Source organism: Acipenser ruthenus, chromosome 15, assembly GCF_902713425.1.
Source record: "Acipenser ruthenus chromosome 15, fAciRut3.2 maternal haplotype, whole genome shotgun sequence".
Lineage (NCBI taxonomy): Eukaryota > Metazoa > Chordata > Actinopteri > Acipenseriformes > Acipenseridae > Acipenser > Acipenser ruthenus.
The window spans coordinates 959,979-971,416 of record NC_081203.1 but is presented as its reverse complement, the minus strand read 5'-3'; the positions used below and the strand labels follow the sequence as shown (position 1 = coordinate 971,416).

Below are 11,438 nucleotides of genomic sequence, written 5' to 3'. Positions count from 1 at the left end.
TAATATAACATGTGTCTCGTCTTCCACTTTGAACACCGCTTAGCATGATGTCATTTATTACGTTGCTGCTAAGAGGATCACATGACTGATTCTTCCTCGTGACAGAATCACATGATTGAACCCGGGTGGGAGACAGCTGATTCAAAACCGATAACTTGCCTTGTTTATGTTCTCTGCGTGTCTCTGTTGTGTGTCTGATGTTTTTTTCTTTTGAAAATGAATAGCCTTTATTACAGTCTCGCTGTATTTTTGTTGGCGGTATTTAGTTTGAAACAAGAGACGGCGCATGGGGCTTATATTCCTCCATTAAATCAGGACACGTCTGTGTCCGCGTTTATAAAGTTTTTGGAACAGGCTATACTTGTGCGTTCAGAAGAATTCAGCGCGGTTAATGCCAGGCACTTCGGCCCTCGTTTTCCACAGGTAGGAATGTTATTACGAATAACCTTCTTTCGTGTTCAAAATAACCATTCCTCCATTCCTGCAAACCCCCGCTGAGTATCGAATTAGCTCAATAGTTCAGAATGTAGCATGCCAAAGTTGAAAGTTTCTTCAAAACGGGGACAGAAATAGAAATACTAGGCAAGGAGACCCTGATTCCAAATTACAGCTCATCTGCTAACCCTTAATAATATGAGGTAACGCACCTCCTCGCTTCACTGTAAAATGATATACAGTGCTAATGTGCCTGGCAGCAATTTTAACGCAAGACATTGCACACGAAGGGAGATTGAACTTTCCTTCGGGTCCTCCTGAGCAGTCGGCTAAACCCACTCCTGTTAATTCACAGAAACAGGAAAAGTTCCAGAGTGGCACGGATGCTCACCGGGCTTCTGAGCCCAAATTTGAAGAGAAATATTTCCAGCAAGTGGTGGACCACTTTAATTTCAACAGTCATGGCGATAATACCTATCAACAGCGCTACTTAATACAAGGTGAGAGCAGAGCGCGTTATACTGCAGATACACTGTGTGTGTGTGTGTGTATCCTGCGGAACCAGTGTCATGTAAAATAGCACTAAATACTAATGCGATGTGTCTGGTCTTAAAATCGGATTATTACAACATTTTAACAAACACATTGGATTTTGCTTTGATGTAAGTATTTTCTCTTTTCTTTCAGTGTGCTAAAACGGGATACTTACAGATTTTTCTATTTTTTGTGTCTATTTTATAGATCAATACTGGAAGAAGGGTTACGGACCGATATTTTTTTACACTGGCAATGAAGGAGACATTTGGGAGTTCGCTCTTAACTCCGGGTTTATTTCCGAGTTGGCTTCGGAGCATCATGCGCTGGTCATTTTTGCTGAGCATGTAAGGGCACTAGTGAGAAAATATAAGGCAGACCCTAAAGGGAACTTTGAGCATGAGCTCTTGTGACGCGCTGGAATTAATGTTTAACCCTTGAAGGCTACTGTCGTTTGGCTGACACTCAAGTTTCCATTTCCCCTTTTAAGTGTTAAGCCAGAGACAGCCCTTGGCTCTTAGGAGCTTCAGTATGTTACTGTACTGACAAACTCACTAGAAGGTGGTCTGTTTTGTTGTATATGTACTTTGAGTTGATAACATATATTTCACTGTCTTAAGTATTGAACAGAGGGCATTTTTAATCCAGAATCTAACCTGTTGTCTGATTTTTTTTTTTTTTATATTTTATTTGTTCAAATAAAGGTTAGAAGATACAGAGCATGGTTAAAACAAAAAACATAGTTACTGTTTTAGAAGTACAGAACATCTGAGGCTAGAAATTCTATTATTTTATCTAATAATAAGAATGTATTTGCTGTTAGTGGTTGCTGTAGATAATTCAAAGTTAGAGGCTGCCATAAATAACCACATAACATGGGGCTTTGTGTTTATTGTAAGTCTGTCAGAGCTATATTACAAGCCCCACAGTTTCCAGACTGACTCTGCAATTCAGTGGCACACTGCCATATGAACTACATACTAAAACCTCAAACAGACCAGCAATACAGAGTCGGGACAGGTTTCTGGCAGATGCAGTGTCATGTCTACTTTCTGTAATATATGAGACGTTATGGAATTATACTGTGGTATCGTTTTCGCGTTTGTTTCAGAGGTATTATGGCAGGTCGCTTCCTTTTGGTAATTCATCTTTTGAGCTTCCTAACGTTGGACTCCTGACGATTGAACAAGCCTTGGCGGATTATGCAGTCATGATTACAGAGCTGAAGAAACAGCTTGGTGCCCCGGATTGCCCTGTGATTGTCTTTGGTGGGAGGTCAGTAGTGCTACAAATGCACGTGTTGAATGAGACTACAGTTCCCTTAAATTTAAGTTTAAATCAGTGAGCAGTTTATTTTTCCAGGACAGCAATAATATTTATTTTTTTAACATACTATAAAGCATTGTTAAAGACAGTCCAGTAATAGAACTATTCTCTGGGTACGAAAACATTTAGTAATTGTGCACCCAGATTATTTAATTTATTAAAGGGTGTCAGATTTATTCCTGATTTTAAAGTTAGATTACATTTAAATCTACCTGGATGTTAAACCTGGGGGTCTAATCAACTCTTATAAACAGCAATGGTACTAAATAATGTCTTCATTACCAAATAATTCAACAATGCAGAAGTCATTTTACAGTTAAAGACTACTTTTGAAGGACAGACTTCTCCATTTTGCTTCTTAAATTCCCTTTTACTCTCTCATTTTGTTTCAGTTATGGAGGGATGTTGAGTGTTTATATGAGACTAAAATATCCCAATATAGTAACTGGAGCTCTTGCTGCCAGTGCCCCTATCCTCTCTACTGCCGGGCTGGGAGACCCCAAGCAGTTTTTCCATGATGTGACTGCAGTAAGTAAAGCAAGAATAATACGAAGAGGCACGCCAGAAACACGCTGACTTGCATGCTGTAAAGTAGACTAACATTTAACAAAAAGAGACCTCCATTGCATTGCAGTTTGAGCCGTTTCATGTTTTACCATGAGCTTTGTGTGCGGAGGGAACTCGTGTATGTTTAATTAAGCGTATAGCAAAATATGGAGTGGCTCAAACAGCTATGCAATGGCAGCCTTCACTCTTACTATAATCTCTTATTTATTTATTTATTTATTTGTTTATTTATTTGGTAGGATTTTGAAAGTTACAGCTCTGATTGCGCCAATTCAGTGAGGAATGCATTTCTGCAGATTGAAGAATTAGCCAAGAGGCAAGGTACAGTCACTCCCAAGTATAGATCAAACAACATGAAAATTCTTTCAACTGCGTTTTAAAGATTATAAATCGGTATTAATTTCTTCACAGAGTACCAGAAGATTAGAGATGAATTGTCACTGTGTCGGGCACCATCTTCCGATAAGGATATTCACCAGCTGTACGGGTTTCTGAGAAATGCCTTCACCTTAATGGCAATGCTCGACTACCCGTACTCTGTATCATTCATCCAGGAACTTCCTGCTAACCCAGTCAAGGTGCGCCCTGATGAATCAAACCACAAATACCTCCGAATACAGAATCACAATCTATATATACAGGAGTCTAGATTAAGGGTTAGGGTGATATTTCACTTTTTTTTCTTTACCTCCAAAGGTTGCCTGTGAAACTATGCTTAATAAAACTGACCTTTTGAAAGCACTGCGAGATACAGTAGGTAAGTAAATAAATGAATTTCTGGTTTGATTTTTATACATTGTAAACATGGACTGGTGAGGAAGCTCATAGTGGGGAAACTATGGACCCCGAGGGAAGAACTATAGGTACCAACAGGGCAATATAATGCAGGTCCCTGCAGGCAAGGACTGTCCTCTGGACTGATTCATATATAAATAATTCTCCTTATTTCCACTAACATATTTTTTTAATATCCCCCCCCACCCTCAGTCTCCCTTAGTGCACCTCAGTCCATAACAAACAGATTGAGAGTTGACTTTTTAGTGGAGGAGGAGGAGGAGGAGGAGGGCAAGGGCGAGCTCGCTCTCTCCTCTGATTTTAGTTTCTGTACAATCCCGGCAGACAGTTTCAGCAGGCAGGCTGTGTGATCGACCAGAGGCACAGGCAGAGAAGCGGCTCTCTCCCACCTCTTCCCCTCGCAGTCGTAGATGAACACACCCTCTTTCTTGTTCATTTCCCGCAGCGACCCTCCTCCTGTGATGTAGAGCTTGGAGCCATGTGCAAGCAGGCTGAACTGAGAGCAGTCAAAGGGAGACACCTTGAGTGTTGTCCACTGATCAGACTCTGGACAGTAGTATTCTGTCTCGTTCACATGCACCCAGTCGTCTAACTGCAAAAGAAAGAAAACAAGCGAATACATTACAAGTGTTTTTTTTTTTTTTTTTGGTCGTTGTTAAATTGCATGAACCGGTAGTAACTTTTGTAAGGTAATGCAACATATTTTAAAAGTTTATAGCAAACCCTCATTTGTTGGGTTGTCCGTCATAATCACCAAACTTTTATCATGCATTCCTAGCCCTCTGTTACAGACGTTTCTGATTGCATTTGGCTGTAATCTGATAAACTATTGCTTTAATCTAAATATTTTTAAACCTGTACATTCACTCTTTCACACTAGTACCGTTGCGCTTGCATTCAAACTTCTGTTGCAGTGCCTTGACTCTGCTCAAACAAAATTAGAAAAATGTAGCTGTTACAAAGTTTTCAGGTTTGTGCGATTTTTAGGAGGCATCTGAATGTGCCTGCGCTAGTTACAGTAAGGACTGCTGAAGGATGCACAGAAAGGCAAGTGTACTATAAAGCTGCCAACTTACAGAGTTTAATTTCCGACCTCCTACACAGAAGATCTTGTTTTCAACTGTAGCCATGCCATGGTCACAGCGGGGAAATGTCATTGGGCGATTGATGACCCAGCGTTTGAGTCGGGGGAGGTAGCTGTACAGGTCATTTAGAGATTGTCCTGCTGAGAACCCTCCTTGAAACGAGATAAGAAAACACATTAATGAAGAGGATGATAGGAAAAAAGGGGTAGACGAAGGAGACAGCTTTTTCATAAAAAATTAATCGTTATCATTTCTATAGCAAAAGATTGCATTTAGTTGTTACTATCAAAAAATGCATTGGCTGCAGTGTAGGAAATAGTCAATATGTGGATATGTTTTAATGATGTAATTAACAAACAAAATAAAACATGTCGGACAGATTGCATGTGGTAGCAAGTGTGTAAAACTAGAACTGCGATGGTTCCAGTGAAAGACAGTCGTGCATTCGGTTTTCCTTGCCTGAAATGTAGAGGATGCCCTTGTGCGTGGTCCCCGCGTGGTCTGCCACGGCCACAGGGAAAGGCGCAGTAAAAGCCCACTTGTTGTCCGTGGGCCTGTACTCCTCCACTGTGTTGGTGAGGTTGCCCAGCAGGGTGCCACCTGCCACGGCAATGATGTGGTCTGATAGCACGCCTGCGTGGAAGCGAGTCCTCTTCTCTAACATCCCGGCCACCTGCAGCCACGAGCCATTGCGGGGGTCGAACCTAAAAACCTTCACACAGCAAATTATACTGGATCTGTTCTGCTCATGCAGTGCGATTAAACTACACTCCTATATACACTGTATAACAACCAGAAAGGGATATTGTAGGGACAGCGGGCCGATGCAGTTTCACTTGCAAATTACAAGTATGTTTGTTCTCTCTAAATGGTTCCTCCTGGCAACTGGGATTTCAATCGGCGGTCATGACCACTACCTGTTACAGGTGGTGGAGTGGAGGCACTCCCCTTTGTTATCAAGGAGTCAGCCAAGAAATGCAAAGCTTCTAGAGTGTTCGGAGAATAGAATGAGAATTCAGAGAATTCTTCCGTGTGAAAGATTCAACAGCTTAAATGTACACTGTCTTCATGTGTACATTTACACAATGGACGTATTACATAAGACTTGGGATTTTGTTTGCTCTAAAGCATTGATTGCTATTGCGCTTGATGTGTGCGCGATTAATTATGACAATTGTAATGATTATCTCATCAGCTGTTCACACTAGGTTTCGATCGCAACATACCTGGAGACGGAATTTCAAAAATTTCACATAAACAAATAGGAGGATAAATCAGTCATGAACCATGCCCATATTTATACAAGATATGTCTTGCTGTTTAATTATAGTAACCGAATATATAGATACATACTGTAAACTGTACATTACCTGGTGAGTACATGTACAGTGTAACCACGTGTTCATGGCATAAACAGCTATAAAGCATCAGATCTTTCATCAGTTTAACCAGATTATGGACCAGTTTGTGCTGTTCCTGGGATCCCAGGTTAACAGTCCTATCTGGTATCTTAGTGCTGCTATATTTTTTTATTGTGAATCTATTAGATTGAATATTTTCAGAGTTGCATACCTGCATCTTACTGCAGGCAGGCAGCGGGACTTACTTCATTTGTTGGCTGCTTCCCTGCTGCTTCAAACTTGTATTGTCCTCCAATAACAAACAAGAAGTTACCGATAACAACAGCACAGTGATTGTACACAGGAGTGCACAGTTCCCCCAGCTTTTTCCATCCGCTGCATTCCTCGTCTGCAGCCCAGATGTCACTGCAGACTTTGTTGTCGCTAGTCCTGCCCCCCAGGACCAGCAGGTTTGCCGAGTCCGAGCGGATCTGGGTCTTCTGGGACTGCAGTGTGGGCTGAGTGTACAGCTGTGAGTGGTACCTCAGAGCGTCCTGCAGGTACCTGAAGCACTCCGAGTCGGTCTTCATGATGGACGTCTCCTGGACGAACTTTTGCAGGTCGTCCGCAGGGATGAGCGGGAACCGTATCCTTTTCAAGAGGTCCCTCGCCGCTTTGGTTCTTTCCTTGTCGTGGCACAGCCACGTCATGACGCAGTCGAAGAGCTCCAGTTCGCTGTACTCCCTGAGCTCGCTCTTGTTCAAGATGTCTCGGAGAATGTCTTCGTCAAGCTCTACCAGGCGCTGGTGGTCTTGCAGTATCGTTTTGTACTGGCGGCCGACGTAGGAGGCAGCTTTCTGCCTAATCTCGTCTGGGCAGAACTTTTTGGCGATGTTGAGGACTTCCAAACAGTTTTCCTGGTTCAGGTTCTCGTCCAAGAACTTGAAGCACAGCTTAATGGCATCCCGGACCAGCAGGATTTCAGCTGCTTTGAGCGTGTCTTCCAAGCTGCTCATGCTCAGCTCCAGCTTGCTGGTATAAATGAAGTCCAGCACTTGCTTGAGCCCTCGAGCGCTCACATCTTTCAGCTTCACGTTGTTTGCTTCGGGGTTTACAGCGTTGCCTACGAAGAGAACCCTGCAGTAGCTGCTTGCCGAAGCTAAGATGACTTTATGGGCTGGGAAAGCAACCCCGTCGGCTTCCAGAGTAACATCGCACAGTGCGTTCTGCGCTCTGAGGCTACTTGCTCCTTCCAGCAACCTCAACGGGTAGGCGTCTGCTACTCCGCTCCGCTGAAAACCATTATCCATTTTCAAATTGTACCTTAAGACTTCTCGAGACCAGTCGGATATCTGCTTAAATTTACTCGGCTTGTCTTTTTTTAAATGTATGAATCTTATATGTTAGTTTTTAATCATAGTATATACTTTAGTAAGAGTCTTGTGTGTTGCTTTCACCCTCCTGAAGCTTGTCTTTAAATAGCAGTCCTCCTCGGTAGCCAGGTATTTCTTTGCTTTGGAGAAGTGCTGCTGCTTCGGGATCCTTGTGAATTGGCTGTGTTACCCTAAACAAATGCCGTTTCTACTCCTCTCTAGCTGACAGTCCATTGGAGTTTGGTTCAGTGAAATCTGAGCCTGGTTGTAAAATGTCGCCAGGGGCTTGCCTGGGCTTGCAGTGTTTACTTAATGACCGCAGTGGATTTCTTCACATGCTGTCAATATTAATGGCCAAGAGCCTCTCTCCCAAGGGCTCTCTCATATTATGAAATCAAATTCTATGTGGACTATCTGTCTATTTCCTCAATGCGTGCAGTCTTCTGTTTAAACACAGTTAAGGGAGTTTTTACTACCTATTGCAGTGTCTCTGTCAACACAGTTGTTGATTGTTAATTTGCACTAGTCATGCAGAAGTATCTGGTAACCAGTTGACCTATTTTATAGTTTTAAATGGGAACTACTCTTCCCCAATGTTAGAAATAAAGGTTCTGTATAATACAGAAAACTGATGAGATTGAAAATAGGACCCTATTTACTAAAACTTAAAATCATTAAAAATTAAAGTTTGATATTCATGAAACTGTATAGCCTGCTATTGAACTTTTTTCAATTAGTTTTTTTTTTTTTTTTTTTAAATAAAAAACATTAGTAATTAGTTAAAACTTTGTGAATCGGGCCCATAGTGGTAATACTCAAAGTAATTCAAAGTAATTCTTCCGTCAAACAAGTACATTTGTCTACTTGACTTGGAAATAAATATCATTACAGTATACCACTATACTGGTGTTGGCATATCACTTAACGTTAACCAGTAGAAAGTTTACAAAGCGAACCAGTAACAAAGTTTTGTTAAACCAAACAGTACCTAAATTTAGGCCAGTTTACTAAGACCGTAACCTGCTCTTTTTGTTTTTTCCCCCTGAAGGAATCGTTTACAATCTTACTGCCAGCGTTGGTTCTGGCAAGTCCACATGCTATGATATTTACACACTGTACGTCGAGTGTGCTGATCCAACTGGCTGCGGCCTGGGCTTCGACAGTCTCGCGTGGGATTATCAGGTACGATTCATTTTGTCCTTGAAGAATCGCCCTATTATATAACTAGCTGTAGCTAGAGCGGGGCTTCACGGTATGAGGGATGGTAGAAGAGCTTATTTAATATATATATATTTTATTTTGTTTTAGGCTTGCACAGAAGTAGATCTCTGCTATGAAAGCAACGGTGTTACTGATATGTTCCCTTTTCTGCCTTTCACCGAGCAAGACAGAGAAAAGCACTGCATGGAAAAGTGGGGTGTTGTTCCCCGACCTGGATGGCTGAAAACCCAGTTTTGGGGAGATGGTAATTGCACATTGTTACTGTACTGATGCAACGCTGGGTTATTTAATGCACACTGCATGTGAATTACAGCGAGGGGGTAATTTACCTGCTTTCTAATGCAATTGTGCTTTTATTCCAGCTCTTACTTCTGCTACCAATATTATATTCTCCAATGGGGATCTTGATCCTTGGGCAAACGGAGGTGTAAGTAGCGTTGCAATTTAATGCAGAATAATGTGAACTTCGGCTTGCAATGATAAAGTAAAAAGCTGATTTTTGTTTTATTATGCTAGGTAAGGAAAAGTCTGAGCCCTTCTCTGATTGCCATAAATATTGCTGATGGCGCTCATCATCTGGACTTAAGGTGAGATAAAAAAACATCATTAATGTGACTTTTTAATTGCACAATTAATTCCACAGCAATAAATGTATGTATGCACTGTCTTTTATCTGGTATTGAGAAGAGGATTTCTGTGACAGTGATTTTTAAACCGTGCCTGAATATTGTAATTGTTGTACTGTCTTTAATTAAAGTTTCAGTGCAAGGTAAAGACCAATCTGCATCCTACCATAGCAAGTGCACGTTCTACAGCACAGTGCTGGCTTTCAGCAGCATGCTGCAGTGTTAAAGTGCGCTCCTTTCGGACATAGTTACTGCATCATGTTGTGTTCTATTTTTCCCAGGGGGTCAAATCCTGCCGATCCGGCTTCTGTAATAAATGCTCGTAAAATGGAGTCGAAGATCATAGCCGAGTGGGTGAAAAAGAAAGAGACAAATGTTTTCTAACACGTTTTTGTTTAAAACATAAGAGACGGATCGTGTAAAGCTGTTGTTGCACACATGTACAATCCATACTGCTTCTTGCATGAAAAGAACTCCAGGGTGACAATCACAAGCCCTACAATAAAGAGAACCTGAATGTTTAGCAAAGTAAGTATTTTGCACTGACCTTTGTAATTGCAAGTTCTTGATCAGAGGAATGTGAAATTCTTAGCACATACAAAATCATCTTTGACACAACCGTGTTCTATAACAATAAAATCTGCTTCTGGATGTGGGCTTCATTTTGTATCTGGATTAAGAGTTATTAAGTGTTTACGTTCCTGCTAAGAATCTCTTTTTTTCTGGCTTAAAACCTTTAACACAGTTTAAAATAAAAACAAGAGCAATGTTTTAAAATTTTTAATTAATACAGCCCATAATTACACCACAAAAACCGTCATTATATACAGATATCATTACAAAGCCTGTATTCTTTCTTGTTCAAACAGCAGTTAAGAAAGAACAAAAACATTGAGCATCACTCTAGCATTAAGGGTTTTTTCTTTTTTTTTTTTTCAAATACAATTATAAAAATTCTTACATTTGAATTTAGAAACTAAAACCACCACTTAATTGTGTGAACGTTGATATGCCAAGAAATGTATGTACAGTTAAGATTTGTATCAGAAAATGCTACAGGTCAGGTGCAGCAAGCCATGGCAATTCCAGTGCATTCCATTGCAGGGCTTTGTACCAACCAGGTTCATAATTACTGAAAGTTAAAGAAGTCAGGACCTGGTTGAAACAAAACTCTGTGATGGAATAAACTGGACTGGAAGAGCCCTGGGTAACGATCTCTGTACAGAAACCAGTAGGAGAATAAAGACATTGTATTGCTCACATTTTATCAATTTATTATTCAAAAGCAAGAGAGACAAGTGCTTTATTTATGTTGCACCTGATACACACTTTAATGAGTTTAGTTTCTGAGAAGTGATTAGGAATATAAATTACCACGTATTCTGTAATAGTCATACAATTAAAACTTACCGTAATAGTAATACACGGTAAGTTTTAATTGTATGGAGATTGAATAGCTAAAAGAAATGGTTAAAAACCTAAACGAAACACCAATGTCATAAAACATAAAACCATTAAAATAATACCACTTGCATTCTCTTTTTAAGTAGCGTAACCAAATGTTATTCATAAAAAATGGTGTGATTGCATGAAGTTACATTTGAGAACACAATCGTACAGCTCCAATAAGTTGCTGAACATGTCTTTAGAAGGCATGTTAAAAAGCTCAGATTATGGTACTTAACTGTACTGGTAAAAATCAAAGTCTCCCATTGCCTACTGGAGCAGACTGTGCCTATCCAGGTTTTAGATAGCACACATGTTCCCCTAGAGATTGAAACAGTAAAAGACAGAATAGCTCAAACTGTTAGCCATGAGTACAATTTTCATCCCAGTTTATATAAACCTAACAATATAAAATCTTCTGCTCCTAATTTGTTCCCCTTAATTAGTGCTTCCCTGTGTCACTTCTTGCAGCACACTACTTTCATTTTTTACAACACGCTTAGAAATTGCTTGGTCTTTTTTAATGCAAAGCTGACTAAACTAAACCAGCAGGATCAATTGCTGTTCGTATAGTACATTTAATATACTGTACAAGCATCTCTAAAATAAACAAAACATTTTAAATTAATATACATTTTAAATAGATAAAAGCATATTGCTGAGGCATTTTGGGTTCTCTACACAGCTCTG

General features: G+C 40.3%; 2 protein-coding genes across 2 annotated transcripts; one reads left to right on the top strand and one right to left on the bottom strand.

Moving 5' to 3' along the window:
* The first annotated feature begins 97 nt into the window (after positions 1-97).
* On the top strand, positions 98-9,953 carry LOC117397025 (dipeptidyl peptidase 2). Its single transcript, XM_033995542.3, has 13 exons — positions 98-423; positions 791-935; positions 1,177-1,316; positions 2,081-2,244; positions 2,688-2,823; positions 3,102-3,183; positions 3,274-3,440; positions 3,559-3,619; positions 8,504-8,637; positions 8,764-8,920; positions 9,039-9,103; positions 9,193-9,263; positions 9,584-9,953. The coding sequence occupies exons 1-13, from the start codon at positions 217-219 to the stop codon at positions 9,684-9,686; spliced, it is 1,632 nt and encodes a 543-aa protein (XP_033851433.2). The 5' UTR covers positions 98-216; the 3' UTR covers positions 9,687-9,953.
* On the bottom strand, positions 3,436-7,655 carry LOC117397024 (kelch-like protein 9). Its single transcript, XM_033995541.3, has 4 exons — positions 6,349-7,655; positions 5,202-5,454; positions 4,734-4,894; positions 3,436-4,249 (listed from the first exon to the last, which is right to left on the bottom strand). The coding sequence occupies exons 1-4, from the start codon at positions 7,390-7,392 to the stop codon at positions 3,866-3,868; spliced, it is 1,842 nt and encodes a 613-aa protein (XP_033851432.3). The 5' UTR covers positions 7,393-7,655; the 3' UTR covers positions 3,436-3,865.
* Positions 9,954-11,438: the final 1,485 nt, after the last annotated feature.

Bases quoted from the DNA above. Each gene is read 5' to 3' on its own strand.
- LOC117397025 (XM_033995542.3), top strand. From the start codon at position 217: ATGAATAGCCTTTATTACAGTCTCGCTGTATTTTTGTTGGCGGTATTT. The intron at 2,245-2,687 runs GTCAGTAGTGCT...ATTTTGTTTCAG, and splicing joins GTGATTGTCTTTGGTGGGAG to TTATGGAGGGATGTTGAGTG. The intron at 9,104-9,192 runs GTAAGTAGCGTT...TTATTATGCTAG, and splicing joins ATCCTTGGGCAAACGGAGGT to GTAAGGAAAAGTCTGAGCCC.
- LOC117397024 (XM_033995541.3), bottom strand. From the start codon at position 7,392: ATGGATAATGGTTTTCAGCGGAGCGGAGTAGCAGACGCCTACCCGTTG. The intron at 4,895-5,201 runs GCAAGGAAAACC...TCTCGTTTCAAG, and splicing joins GGGCATCCTCTACATTTCAG to GAGGGTTCTCAGCAGGACAA. The intron at 4,250-4,733 runs GTAAGTTGGCAG...TTTCTTTTGCAG, and splicing joins GAGGTCGGAAATTAAACTCT to TTAGACGACTGGGTGCATGT.